At 33.1% G+C, this 15,148-nt stretch overlaps 1 protein-coding gene across 17 annotated transcripts in view; it reads left to right on the top strand.

Annotated features, from left to right (window-relative positions):
* BIRC6 (baculoviral IAP repeat containing 6) overlaps nucleotides 1-15,148 on the top strand; it is a 211,416-nt gene that overhangs the window by 145,059 nt on the left and 51,209 nt on the right. For all 17 annotated transcript variants that reach the window (XR_013994673.1, XM_081069478.1, XM_081069474.1 and 14 more), the window contains 8 exons: nucleotides 1,746-1,877; nucleotides 2,996-3,163; nucleotides 4,260-4,433; nucleotides 5,708-5,904; nucleotides 7,632-7,932; nucleotides 8,080-8,297; nucleotides 11,084-11,248; nucleotides 12,098-12,266. Coding sequence is in view for 16 of the 17 variants with exons in the window: in XM_081069478.1 (XP_080925604.1) it covers nucleotides 1,746-1,877; nucleotides 2,996-3,163; nucleotides 4,260-4,433; nucleotides 5,708-5,904; nucleotides 7,632-7,932; nucleotides 8,080-8,297; nucleotides 11,084-11,248; nucleotides 12,098-12,266 (1,524 nt within the window). In the remaining variant the exon portion in view is untranslated. The remainder of the gene's footprint in view (nucleotides 1-1,745; nucleotides 1,878-2,995; nucleotides 3,164-4,259; nucleotides 4,434-5,707; nucleotides 5,905-7,631; nucleotides 7,933-8,079; nucleotides 8,298-11,083; nucleotides 11,249-12,097; nucleotides 12,267-15,148) is intronic.

Genomic DNA, 15,148 nt, shown 5'->3' with positions numbered 1-15,148 from the left:
ATTTCATAAAAGCAGAAACTGTCTAAAGGCAATCTATAGTTCGGAAGAAGCTCCAAAAATCGAGATCACTGGGACATTTCCCAGTACTTACAGAAAGCTGTAAAATGGAGGATAATACAAAAGATGCTGTTTTATCATATGATCATTTTAACTTTATAACTTTATAATAAATCATTGGGTCATAATTGTGTTAAGTTAGAATAGTAAAAAGAAAATCTTTATCAACTATATTCACTTAGTGAAAACCATTCCTCATAACAGAAAAGTTCATCTAGCTTTTCGGATTTCTTAATGGCTAAATCAGATCATCATATGGTCTCCATTTTTTCTCGTGATTTTCAATAGTATACTATATTCCAACGTAATGAAAGAAAATATTAATTCAGAGAGTAATAACTATCTATGAAAGTCCTTAGATTTTATTTCTCAAGTGCTAGTAAAACATATAACTTTATTGTAAGATTCCTAACTAAATAAAAACATCAGAACAAGAAATTTCTGTTACTGAAATTTGTTCCTTTGTACTCCCATTCGTAGAATAAGTAGAAATCTAATGTAATGCTTTAGAATGAATCCTGAACTTGAATTCCATATTTGCCCTTTACAGATTGTCAGTAACTTTGCTAAGGCTGTTTTCTTATTTTGAAAATAATATCCTTGATACACATGTTGTGAGGAACAGGTTAGATTTAGGTGGCAAGCAGATTGAACTATGCCTAAATAAAACAAATTTTCATGATAATGATTTTCATTTTCTCCAGAAGTAGTATTAGGTTGGTGCAAAAGTAATTGCAGTTTTTGCAATTATTTATTTTTATTTTCTTTATTTTTTATTTTTAAAGATTTTATTGGGGAAGGGGAACAGGACTTTATTGGGGAACAGTGTGTACTTCCGGGACTTTTCCAACTCAAGTTGTTGTCCTTTCAATCTTAGTTGTGGAGGGTGCCGTTCAGCTTCAAGTTGTCCTTTCAATCCTAGTTGTGGAGGGCGCAGCTCAGTTCTAGGTCTAGTTGCCATTGTTAGTTGGGCAACCCACCATTTCTTGTGTGAGTCGAGGAGTGGAACCGGCAACCTTGTGGTTGAGAGCTCACCCTCCAACCAACTGAGCCATCTGGCCACCTGGGAGCTAGCGGCAGCTCATTGACGTTAGTTGCGGAGGGCGCAGCTCACTGGCCCATGTGGGAATCGAACCGTCAGCCCCATTGTCAAGAGCTCGCGCTCTAACCAACTCAGCCACCCATCCTCCCTTTACAAATATTTTTAACCTTTTAAACCGCAATTACTTTTGCACCAACCTAATACTATTGTAATGTTTCCCGGAGATTGGATTTTTTAAAAAGTCTTCCTTGTTTTTATTTGTTTTATTCTTTTAAATTTATTCCTCTCTCCCCACCCCCCACCAACTCCGGTTGAAGCCATTGTTCTCAGTCTTGTGTAGGACACAGCTCCCTGGCCCATGTTGGTATTATGAGCCTTGGGCTCCACCCAGGTGAGGCAATTTGTAGCTGGCTGTCGGTTGGCTGCTCACGGCACCCAGCTCCAAGTCGAGCCATTGTTCACAGTCTTAGCTGTAGAGGGCGCAGCTCACTGGCCCATGTGGGAATCTAATCAGCGACCTCGGCTTTAGGTGCACACCATGTGAGCCACCGGGCCACCCCTAATCTTGTATAATCTTCCTGAGATATTTATTGCTTCCCTTAATGATTTTGAAAAGCAATGTATTTTACATAATATTTTCTTACAGATACACCAAGTATCACTGCTAAGTTAATTAGTGAACAAAAAGATGACAAAGAAAAGAAAAACCACGAAGAGAAAGAAAAAGTTAAGGCAGAAAATGGATTTCAGGACAATTACAGTGTTGTTGTTGCTTCAGGTATGCTTTCTGTTTTTTATAATCTTGATTTTGTTTGGGTTTCTATAAAATAGAACAATGTCTATTTACAGGAACTTTCTGTAATAATAAGTATTAATGTAGAAAGCTGATTTAAAATGATATCTTAATACTAGATATAAAATTATTATACCAGAAATGTGTTACTCTTTGGCAGTGGAGTTAAACTTATTTTGTGTCCAAAGCTTACTATATTTCATCAGTTCTTGAACTTGTGTGTATTGTTTAGATATTGCATTTCAGCTTGACACTGTACAGAGAATTATACTCCTACAAATCAACTAAGTGTTAAGGAATTTTTTTATAAGCTCCCTGTTTTAAAAAAGCAAACTGAAAAAGTATTCACTAATTTTCATTTATTTTTTTTTTAATTTATTGGGGTGACATTTGTTAGTAAAATTACATAGATTTCAGGTGTACAATTCTGTATTACATCATCTATAAATCCCATTGTGTGTTCACCACCCAGAATCAGTTCTCCTTCCATCACCATATATTTGATCCCCCTTACCCTCATCTTCCACCCCGCAACACTAATTTTCATTTATGTTGTGTTCATTACATAAAATTGGAAGACGTAATTAACAGAAAATTGGTTGAAAAATGAGTTTGTACTATTAAGTGCGGGAAGAAGATAAAATGGCCAAGATAACTGGTAATTTTGGACGATATATTCCTTGATGTAAGTGCTATTATTTTAGTTAAAAAGAGAAAGTTCAGTGTACGTTACCTTACTCTTCCAGTTGTAGACCTGTATTCATTTATTCTATCTCAGAGAAAAATTAGAAACACAGGATTTTTTACACATTTTGCACAAAACTGCTTTCTAGTAAATAGATGGCCGTGTGTATCTCACAGAGTGTAGTAGATAGCAATATTTTTTCACTTTCTTGGAAAATAGGTACAAATGCAGCCAAAATAATTTGTGGAATGTCATGAAGGACAAATAGAATCAGGAAATCAGATATTAGATCAGAAGAAACATTTCTATCTTTTCGCGTTAGTTAGGAATGTGGTGCTTTATTAAAATATGATAGAAATACACTTTCACTTCATTAGTGTGTTGGCTATATAGAATCTTACTGATTTTTAACTTTTAGGGCTGAAATCCCAATCTAAGCGTGCTGTGTCAGCTACACCACCTCGCCCACCATCCAGGAGGGGGAGGACAATGCCTGATAAAATAGGAAGTGCTTCCTCAGGAGCAGAGACTGCCAACAAAATAATTACTGTCCCAGTGTTTCACCTGTTCCACAAACTCTTGGCAGGTAATGTTCACAGTAATAAAATGTCTAAGAAATTATTATAATCTTACAACTGTATAAATCAGATGTGTAGTCACCACAATCATGTTTAATCAGGTGATATACGTGAGATAAATGAGTTACTGACTTTGTCCATACAGTACAAGAGAAGTGAGAACAAAAAAGGGAGTAGCCTATTACATATCCTTTTTCACACTATAATGTTGCATGTTTATGCTTTACTAGCTTCCTAGATTTTGCTGTCAATGTGCCATAAAATTATCAAAATTAATGTTTTAGAGAGTTCATAACAAGTTATATAGAAAGCATGGTGAGGCAAATTTTCAATAACCAGTTCTAACAGTAGAACACTTAGATGTATCATTGATGGCTAAGCAGTATTTTCTCTGCAGCTAAAACATATTCTTTGACCAATATACTTTCCATTAGTCAAGGTAATAACCATTTTATCTCTATTTTTGTGTTATAATCAGATTTCCAACTAACTTTGAATGGGTTTTTTATTCTTAGCTTTACATTAATTTAAATCTAGCAGAGATCAGCAAACTATGGCTGGTGGATTGTCATTTTTAATTCTGTCATTTTTAGGTCAGCCATTGCCAGCTGAAATGACCCTTGCTGGTGGATTGGATGCCTCTTTTTATATAAAAAAAAATTCGATTCAAATACAGCTATGCCTATTTATTTATGTTTTGTCCATAGCTGTTTTCATGCTACAGTGGTAGAGTTAGTAGTTGCAGCAGAGACCACATGGCCTCCTGAGGCTTGAAATATTATTTGGCCTTTTGTGAAAAAGATTTGCCAGCCCCAGGTGTATAGGAATGTCTGTTTCTTTGTTTCTATTTGCTGTAGCTCAGAAAATCTTGGTGCAATTTAGTTAGGGACTAATTAACACTTTCTACAGACACTGTTATACAGGTGTCAGAAAGATTCAATTTTTGTAAACTTGCCATGGGCTGATTTTAAATTGTTTTAAATTTGGTGTCAGAATTTAACTCCTACATATAGTTCATTTAAAGCATTATGTAATTGAGTAAATCGAATCAAGTAAATGTCTCCCTCTTAGATTCTAGGTTTAACTTAATTCTGTCATTTTTAGGCCAGCCATTGCCAGCTGAAATGACCCTTGCCCAGCTTTTAACTCTCCTATATGACCGAAAACTCCCTCAGGGTTACCGCTCAATAGATCTGACTGTTAAATTGGGATCAAGAGTTATCACAGATCCAAGTCTGTCAAAAACAGATTCTTTTAAAAGACTACACCCTGAAAAAGGTATGTGTATGATATGCCTTTAGAATTAGTCTGTAATCCGAGGAGGCAGGAATTTCTGTAACTGATGACTTAATTTACCTTTGTTTTTTTTACATTAACTTAAGGTAAAGATATTTTTCTTCATGACTTGAGATATTTGTAAATATAAAAAACTTGCCATTATTTCCATTGGAAATTTATCTTATCACTTGTTTTATGAGCACATGTGCTTTAATTTCTACATTATTTTTCCATGTACCAAAGTGAATCGTTTATCATTTTATAATCAAAGTGAGAACACCAATTCAGAATTTTCAATTTGCTGATAATTCATGTAGAGTGGTATTTATGCTTATAAACATTTTCCTCCTCAAACAGAACTGGGATCGTATATTTTCTTAACATTTTAATTTGTACTTATATTTTCCATTAAATATTTCTAAATGTGCATTTTTATTGCCTATTTTTTAATATGGATGTAACAGAATGGATCTTTTCCCCAGTTGTTGAAACATGTTTATTGTTTCCAATTTTCACTATTGTAAATGCTATGGAAGCAATAATTTTCAGTGTGCATATGATAACCATCTTACTTTACCTTCAATTTTCTCACAATTAAAGTTCAGTACTTAATTATTATTAGCCTTTTGCTTTCTTTAGTAAATTTTAGTACATTTCCTTTACCCAAAGTTTCAGCAGGATTGTCTTTTTTAATGTTTATATGGTCTGATTATGTGTGAATATACTAACCTTTTTTGTTTGTGATTCAAAGTTAAACCAACATGGTATAATGTTTAGTTTTCAGTAAGAAGTCTTTGTCATTATTCAGTTTTTTCTAATTGGATTCTTTAGAGCATGGCATGTGTATATATTAATATTTTCTGTAAGTCTCTGAGGGCTTATATTTACACAGAATGTTATGTACAACTCTGCTCCAAAGGACAATGATTCTCAAACGTCAGTAGGCTTATGAATTGCATAACGTCTTTAAAATGCAGATTCTTGTTCAGTAGGTCTGGAGGGGTCCTGAGATTCTACATTTCAGAAACTCTCCACTGATGCCAGTGCTACTGGTTCCTGGACCGTAGGTTGAGTAGCAAGATGATAGGAGGCAACATCAAAAGTCATTTAATTTAAACATTTTTGTAACAGCTGGCCTTCATACAGCTATATCTGCATAACAAGATATTTTTGCTCTTTTGTTGATTTGATAGATGACAACAATATCTGCTTTGAAAATGGAAGAGTATTATAAAAAGAGATTCTTATCTATCATTTATAATTTATTGTTCTAGATCATGGAGATTTACTTGGTAGCTGTCCAGAAGATGAGGCTCTTACTCCAAGTGATGAATGTATAGATGGGATATTAGATGAATCGTTGCTTGAAACCTGTCCTATTCAGTCACCTTTACAAGTTTTTGCAGGAATGGGTGGACTGGCCCTTATTGCAGAAAGACTACCTATGCTGTATCCAGAAGTAATTCAACAGGTAAGATAAGATTCCTAATTGAATATGTCATTCCATGGCAAAGCCCTTTGTTTGTTTGTTTGTTTTTTCTTTTACAAGTTTTTCCCCCAGTTTTTTTGAGGCATATTTTGTTTGCTTTTTAAATTATGTTAATCTTTCGGAAGTATCCTTTCACTTATAGTCTGAGTGTTGTATAAATGTTTCAAAGATCCACCTATACAGAGCTTTGTGTGAATTACTAAGTACTGAAGAAACGTTGAAGATTGAGCCCATTTGCCAAATTCATTACACTGTAGCATTTGATTTTATGGTTTTCACACTGTAATATTTTTGTTTTTATGCTTCTTTAGGTGTGATATTAATTTGGGATATTACTGCAAATGGGAGAGTAAAATAGTAGTGTACACTTTTACCTGAATACGCTATGTCTTTTAAACTTTTTTCCCTCTTTTGGTGCCATTTCTGCTTTAGATAGTTTAAAAAAACATTACTTTAACCTGTTCACCTGCTCATTAATGTTGCTGTTATTGACCTGTGTATATTCAGTTTTCTTTTGTTAGTGAGGGGAAGTATGGTGCATGGAAAGTTGTAAATACAAAACTCTTTATGTTTGTTGAATAAGGTAGGGGAGTTATTCTCTCTGATTTCATGTACTTAGTACATATGTGCCTGTATTAGTTTCCTAGGGGTGCTGTAACAAACTGGTGGCTTATAACAACAGAAATTTTTCTGTTAAAGTTTAGGAGGCTGTAAATCCAAAATCAGGTGTCAACAGAGACATCTTTCAATGGCTCTAGAGGAGAATTCTTTCTTACCTCTTCTTAGCTTCTGATGGTTGCTGGCAGTGAATGGCATTCATTGGCTTGCAGAGGCATCACTCTGATTTCTGCCTGTTTTCATATGGTCATCTTTCTTGTTTGTGTGTGTATCTTTCCTTATCAGAACACCAGTCATTGGATTTAGGGTCTACCCTAAACCAGTAGGACACCATTTTAACTTCATTACATCTACAAAGACCCTATTTCCAATTAGAGTCACATTCTCAAGTCCTGGTCATCTTGGAAAAATTCTAGGATTAGGGCAGGGAATATGTAAGATCAGCTTAGATACAGACACCTGCTTTAAGGGGGTCCTGCTAACCAAGTCTAATCCTATTTGGGCATCAAAAAAAACAATACAGTAATAGATTATGACCTACAGAATAAAATTAGAATGCATATTGATATAAATTAATAAATGAATGAATAAATAGATAGGGAAGAAGGGAATGTTTTTAGATACAGTTCAGTGTCAACTAATAAGTGTAGAAGGAATGATAGAATTAAAAGGTAGTAATTATTATTTTAGGCAAGAATTATAAAAAATGCTAATTCTAATGGATCAAATTTTGGTGAGAAACAAAATTTTTGCATACCGTATTTCCCTGAAATTTCCCTTATATTAATTTTTGCTCCAAAAGACACATTAGAGATGACTGTCCGGCTAGGTCTTATTTTGGGGGAAACAGGATAGTCTCAAAATATGTCTGTAGATACTTACCTCATTACAAAGGAGAAAATGGCAGATTCCACCATACTTATGATATTATGTAACTCCTATGTTTGGGAACTCTTTTTTAAAAAAACAAACAAGTCTCTATTGATCTTCATATTCCTATATTTTAAAGAGATAATTTGAAGTCAGGTCATTAATTTGAACCTGATACAGAAACATACATATAGCCAAACAAGTATTTTTTTCTTCTTTAGGTGAGTGCCCCAGTTGTAACATCTACCACTCAGGAGAAGCCAAAGGATAGTGATCAGTTTGAATGGGTGACCATTGAACAATCGGGGGAATTAGTTTATGAAGCACCAGAAACCATTGCGGCTGAACCTCCACCTATCAAGTCAGCAGTACAGACCATGTCTCCCATACCTGCCCATTCTTTGGCTGCTTTTGGATTATTTCTTCGTCTTCCGGGCTATGCTGAAGTGCTACTAAAAGAGAGAAAACATGCCCAGTGCCTCCTTCGATTGGTATTGGGAGTGACAGATGATGGAGAAGGAAGTAAGTGTTCAGTGTTATTAATGAAACTTTACATAGGTGGATTGTGTAAAAGTTATTCAGATCATTGCCTATCATTCATCCTGTATATTGTTCCTTAATTGTTTTTTCAAATATTTTTAATTTTGAGTTTTTCTCTTTTTGATCTAGGTCATATTCTGCAATCTCCTTCAGCCAACGTGCTTCCAACACTTCCTTTCCATGTCCTTCGTAGCTTGTTTAGCACTACACCTTTGACAACCGACGATGGCGTGCTTCTAAGGCGGATGGCTTTGGAAATTGGAGCACTGCATCTCATTCTTGTCTGTCTCTCTGCTCTGAGCCACCATGCCCCACGAGTTCCAAACTCTAGCCTCAATCAAGCAGAGGTAAGTTGGGGTTTAATTCTTTAGATTATGAAAAATAAAGTACAGAAATTAGTTTTTTCTGAAATAATATTTCAGAGACTTGTGTGTTCCTATTTTTCTCCTAAAGCAAAGAATATTTAAAAAAGAAACTATGAACTAATTGTTCTCTATTAGGCTCTTTCAGAAAAACCATGTTAACTTGTCTACTGGAAAAACAAAAAAGATTTAATAACTTTTAACAGGCTTTTCCATTACCAGGATATGCTAAATTTACACTGTGATTCCTCTTCCTTTCCTTTCTTAAACTTTAGAGAATCATAATTTTGAGTGGTAGGCTCTAACCAGTATAGTAAGAGAAGAGAAAAAAACAAAAATAACCCTGATTATTTCAAGATGATGTTATATTTATAGAAAAATCCAAAGCAATTTATGGTATAAGTGATTTTAATGTGGATACAGTATGCAGGTACAATAAGTAAAAAGAAATTTTCCAGCAACAACATAAAATGAGCTTATTAAAGATATATTTTTGAATAGCAGCAAAAATAGAAAAAGTGAATAAATCTGAAAAAATATGTGCAAGACCTCTTCATAAAATATATATAAATTTTTTAAAAAGAAACACTACAAACTTTTTTTCATAAAAAACACTACTAAGAGAATGAAAATGAAAGCCACAGACTGGTACACTATGTTTGTGTGTATCTGGTAAAGAACTTTTATCCAGAATATTCAGAGAACTTCAAAAATTTCAAAAGAAAAAGGCAGAAAACAATAGGAAAATGAGTGAAAGGCTATAATGGGCAATTCACAAAAGAGCCTATCTAAATATCTACATAATATGTAAAGGTAATCTGTTTCATTGGTTATCAGAGAAGGACAAATGAAAACTGATATTCTACAATTACTCACCCATCAAAATGTGTAAAAGTTTAAAAACAACACAAATATTGTCCCATCATCATTTGTAATAATGTATAGGTAGTAGAATGGATGAAATAAATAATGTAAAAGTAATGGAATGGATAAATGAATTGCAGTCTACTGTGTAATGGAATATTGTAAATAAAACAGCTAACAGCCAACTGTGCATAACAGCATTGATGAATTTCACAAGTACAACTAAACTGCCAGGCATAAAGGAATATATACAGCATGATTTCACTTATAAAATGTTCAAAAATTACACAAAATGAAACTATAGTGATGAGGGTTTCACTTAGGTGGTAAAATTATAAACAAGAATAAGGAAGTAGTGAGTATAAAAATCAGGATTATAATTAGCCTTGTAGAGGAATTAGGGTGTGATGAATAGGAAATGGAATGAGGGTAATTTCTTATGTGTAGTGATCTAATTCTTGACCTGCGTGGTTAAATAAATACTTGCAATTAATTGAAGTTGATCTATTTGTTTTGTGTTCTTTCTGTATTTATGTTATACTTCACATTTAGAAATTTAAAAAAAATTAGCTGTTTTTATCAGTAACCTTAATTCTAATGGAAAATGTTTATATGGTAATAAAATTTTCATGATTTTGTTTAACAGTTTGTCTTATAAAATGTGAAAGATGGAATTCTTCAGCCTTAGAGCCATAAAATTATATTGTAAATGAATTTATGAAAGTATTGTTTATATGTAATATTATTCCTTAGAAAATATTCCCATTAAAGGAAACATAAGGCATTGGCATTTCTTGCAAGTTACCCTTTGAACTAATAATTGCAAATGTTTTGAGTATACATAGTATGTTTGTTTTTTGTTTTTTAGTTTTAGTTGTACAAAACAATGTAATGGACATTTACACCGATAGGATGTTAAATTTAATGAAAGTTCTTTAAAGGACGGTTGTTACAGAATTGATTTTATAGTCCACAAAACTAATAATAAGAAATTGACCTTTACATAGTTTGAGGTTATTTCTAGAAACCAATAGTTCTGAGTTATTTTTCCTCTCTCTCTACACCATTTACATTTTTAATATGTTCTCTATTCCCCAAAAAAGATTTTTCTACACATATTCTGAATAAGAAAGAAATTACGAATTACTCCTTCTATAAACAAAGAAATCTTTCTTACTACGATTGAAAAGCTGACACCATCACAGATTTCTCCTGATACATAGCTCTTATTAGATTTATCTTAAAAGATCTGGCTCATATCCTTATTCGTTTTCTGTTTACTCTCTCTAATTTTGAATCATTGACTCTTTAGGCCCTAAGGTGCTTTACCCTGTCTTTTCTTGATAAATATTTTTAAATTGTTATTTATTAATTTTTAAATACAAGCATTTGTTCTCCGTTTTCCCTAATCCTACCCCTTGGCAACTATCAATCTGTATTCTGTCTTCGTGTATTTTCCTACTCTGGATATTTCATATAAATGGACTATGTTACCTTTTGTGCCTGTGTTTGACTTAGCGTGATGCTTTAGAGGTTCATCCACATAGCCTGTATCAGTACTTCATATAGCTGAATAACATTCCATTATATTCATATATCACAGTTTGTTTATCCATTTACCCATTGATGGGTGTTTGGGTTGTTTCTACTTTTTAGCAATTGTGAATAGTCTTGCTATGAACATGTGTGTATGTATTTGTTTGAGTATCAGTTTTTACTTTTGGGGGGGTGGTATATATACTACGTACCTAGGAGTATAATTGCTGGTAACATAGTAATTCTTTATTTTTTTAAGGAACCTTTAAACTCTTTTTTTCCATAAGAGCTGAACTATTTATATTTCTGCTGGTAAATATTTTAGTGGATTACTAAAACCAAATAGTAAAAGCTTCATTTTTTGTTTTAAGCCTCAGGTATCAAGTTCTCATAACCCTACATCAACAGAAGAACAGCAGCTATATTGGGCCAAAGGGACTGGCTTTGGAACAGGCTCTACAGCTTCTGGATGGGATGTGGAACAAGCCTTAACTAAACAGAGGCTGGAAGAGGAACACGTTACCTGTCTTCTGCAGGTATATTTGCAAAGTTGGTATTGTCACTGATAACAGATAGATTGTTTTTTGTATTTGTCATAACTTTTAAGTATTGATGACTATCCAGGTAATCTTCAGCTACTTGTAAAAAGCCCATTATGCTCCCTGCTGTCAGTACATTTATGATATCTCTGGATGAAAATTGCTCTTCCCTACTTGTAACTCTTAAATTTCTTCCTTCTCAGTTAGCTTCTTCACTGGGAAAAAAGGGACAAGGACTAAATTATTCAATAACTGGAAAATCTACTTTCTTCCAGTCATCTTCTCATATAAAGAGCTGAATCTGGACTCTTAAAAAATTATTTATATCTTTGTTTCTCACACTGTTCTATGACTTTGCTAGAATCATGAAAGTTGAACTAACTAACATAGAAAGTCCCACAGAAATAAGAAAGGGAGGTGCTTAAAGATTAGCTTTAGTTCCTGATCAACTAAATGATTAAAATTGATCAAGTCGTTAAGCATTTATTTTCAGCAGTTCTAGAATGATAGGCTCATTTTCGTATAAAATTATAAGATTCCATCACTCCCAAACTGTTAACAAAAACTTATTCAATAGAACAAATAATACCAGAGTTGCTACTAAGGTTCTAAGGTTTTAAATTTGTGTTCGTACGTGGATTGCTTCTATATGTTTAGTCATATATGGTCTCTCACCATGTAGAACACATCCTTCTCTTTTCAAAGTCTAATAAAAAGTCTTATTTTAAAGCATATAGTACAAGACATTGTGAGTTGAAAATATATATTTTTGGTATTCAGACTGGATATCTAACAAAAGATGGGCTTTTGAAGTATGTGAAGCTTAAATCCAACAATTTTTTTTAGGTTCTTGCAAGTTACATAAATCCAGCGAGCAGTGCGGTAAATGGAGAAGCTCAGTCATCTCACGAGAGCAGAGGACAGAATAGTAATGCTCTTCCTTCTGTGCTTCTAGAGCTTCTTAGCCAGTCTTGCCTCATCCCAGCCATGTCCTCTTATCTACGAAATGATTCAGGTAAATCACATTGTAATTAGTCATCTGAAATATCTCTGTAGATGAATACTTTTGTTTATTTTGTCATCGGTTTAAATAATAAGGTTCAGCTTAAATATTTGACATTATTCTCTCCCCATATATGTAGGTATAGGTTGATCAACTTATTTCTTAAAAGTATTCTGGAAATACTTGTTTTTTGGGGCCCATAATTTAGTACTGTGTACTCATGTGTCCTAGAACACAGAATAAAATAAAAGACATCATCTCTTAGCGTTCTGATTTAGTTTTAGTACATTGGATTAATATGAAATCAGTAATATAGCATAGCTGTTGGCCAACTATATGTAGCAAACTTAGTAATTTTTAAAATACAATTTAAAAAATTTTTCTTCAAAAAACTTAATTCAATAAGTGTAATTAAGAGAGTTGTTAGAAAAAATTATAAAACAGTAAATTTGAAGCCAAAGCTTCAAGGTAGTTAACTGGATACAAGGGAATTATACATTTGTATTACGATATTTTATCTCCAATTCTCTTAAAAGCCATGATAACCTTTAAAGAGAGAAGGTAGTTATTTTCATGAAAGATTTCTTTGGCTAGGAAAATCCTTGTATAAAGGATGTTTTCATTTTAGTTTTTCTCAACGTACTGACTTCCATTTGTCATAGTATGTTATTCTGAAAGCTGCATTGTAAACAAGGATTGTTTTTTTCCTCTAGCCACTATCACTTAACATTTATGCTATTTGCTAAACCTGCAGATACCCCACTGGCCACTAGATGGAGATTCTCTTTCTTTTGCTGGATGTAACTTCAAAAAATGTATGAGTTAAGAGGTTGAGTGTTGGAGATCCTTACCCTTCCTTATCTCATCTCACTCCCAGTTTTGAAAATGACATTTTCCTATTTTCAGAAAACAGCAGCACTGAGCACATTAAATTACTTGCCATTAATTTAGTGAAACATGCTCAAAATCCTTCGCCAGAGTATTAAAAACATCTGTATCTTTTGAGTGCTAGTTTCATAGTATGGAGGTAAATATAAATATCATTTCAGAGTAGAAAGAAAAATTAGAGTTACCCAGTTCTATCTCTTTCAATTTACAGTTCGGAAAGAACAAATAAGAAAAATGAAATTCAGAGAAATTTATTCATTTGGCCAAGTTTACCTGAATAGCAGTAATGTGACCATTGTTAAACTTGCATATTTTCAAGTTCAAAAGTGAGATATAAATGGATTTTGTCAATACGGAAAAGAAAAGAATAAACATGTTATAGAAGAATATAGAAATGAAAGAATCAGCACAAGACTTTTTATTGGAAACATTATAAATTATTAATTTGGCTGCTTGTCTTAGCTAAATGCTGGTATATACTAGTATTAATATTTTCTCATTTTTATAATATTGGTTTGGTATTTCCATAATAAGCGATAGTGGGACAAAACCCATTATTACAAGCTTTGTTATACATCTGATTATCTTCACAATGAATTTTGTGTGTCTGAAGTTCTTAATGTATCTCATCTGGTTAAAATTCCTTACAAAGTTGGGATTTCAGTTTAATTTCACGAGTATACTATTTGAGAATAAAGTTAATTTTGTTGTTAGGTAAAGTGTCTTTATTCAAATATGATACCATTCTTTAAATCCAAAATTATTACTAAAAAGTTACTTCAAAGTAAATGTACAATTGGAAACCTACCGGTCTTTTTAGTCCTCAGCACCAAGAGAGCTTTTGTTTTTTGAGGGCTTCGAGATTGTATTAGTGCTATTACATGAAACGACACTGCTTTGATATCAGTAGCAAATACATAATTTATCATCATTTATGAAAAGTTATTTTGCTTGATATACATGGCCAAGAAACAATTATTTGAGAAACAAATAATTAGAAATTATTCAGCTGTCATAACACATAGTACTTAACTTTTATTTTTTTATTAGTTTCACAAAACAATGCAATAGATATTTCACCCCTCACAAAGTGGTAACCCCCTCCCCCAATCTATTGCCCCTCTGACATCGTATATATCTATTACAATTCCATTGACTCTATCCCCTATGCTGTACTCCGTATCCTGTGACTATATATAGTAAATTCTAGTTGACATACAATATTATTCAACTTCAGGTTTACAGTGCAGTGGTCAGGCACACATAGTATTTCACTTTATATCTATATTTATAGTTTTGATAATAGTTTGAAACTTTGTATTGTAATGTGCCATTTCTTTACATTTTTATAAAGAATGTTAGAAAAGGGTGAAAGTTTGAAGATTATACTGCTAAGTAGAATTGCATGCCACTTTGTTTTTAATTCTAAACTGTTGCAATATGACCCCCATTTTCTAGAAAATTAGCTGAGTGCAAATAAAACTTGGAACATTTGCCTTATCTAATGTATTTATTTCTACATATGATTCAAAACAAGATACTTTCAGGTCCTATGGTGTATGCCATTTCATTCCTGGTAAGAGAGTACATAGTCCTAAAATTTTGAGTATGTTAGTGGCCACTCAGAGTGTCTGACACATAAGTGCTCATGAACAGATGTTAGTTCCTGTTTTCTAGAATTCTCAGCTTTGTCAAGGGCATTCTATGTGGAAATATCTTTGGTATAGAATAATACATCACTCTATCTGTTGAGTAATTATACTGGTAAGTTTTATAAGGGAGGAGAGAGGTTGCTTAAATTAAAATTTAGATGTTACCAGTTGATTTGATTTGTATAGATTTGTAAGGGTAAAGTATCTGCAACACTTCAAAGATACCTCCCTTGATTACCCCAATAGTTGCTGGTGTACCTAATGCTGGTGTTTTCACTTCTCACATAGCCCAGTTACGCTATAAACTTTCTTCGTAAAATTCCACCTAACCGACCTGCAATATTAACCATAACT

Source organism: Rhinolophus hipposideros (assembly GCF_964194185.1).
Source record: "Rhinolophus hipposideros genome assembly, chromosome: 12".
NCBI classification, from domain to species: Eukaryota; Metazoa; Chordata; class Mammalia; order Chiroptera; family Rhinolophidae; genus Rhinolophus; species Rhinolophus hipposideros.
This window is presented reverse-complemented; position numbering and strand designations above follow the sequence as displayed.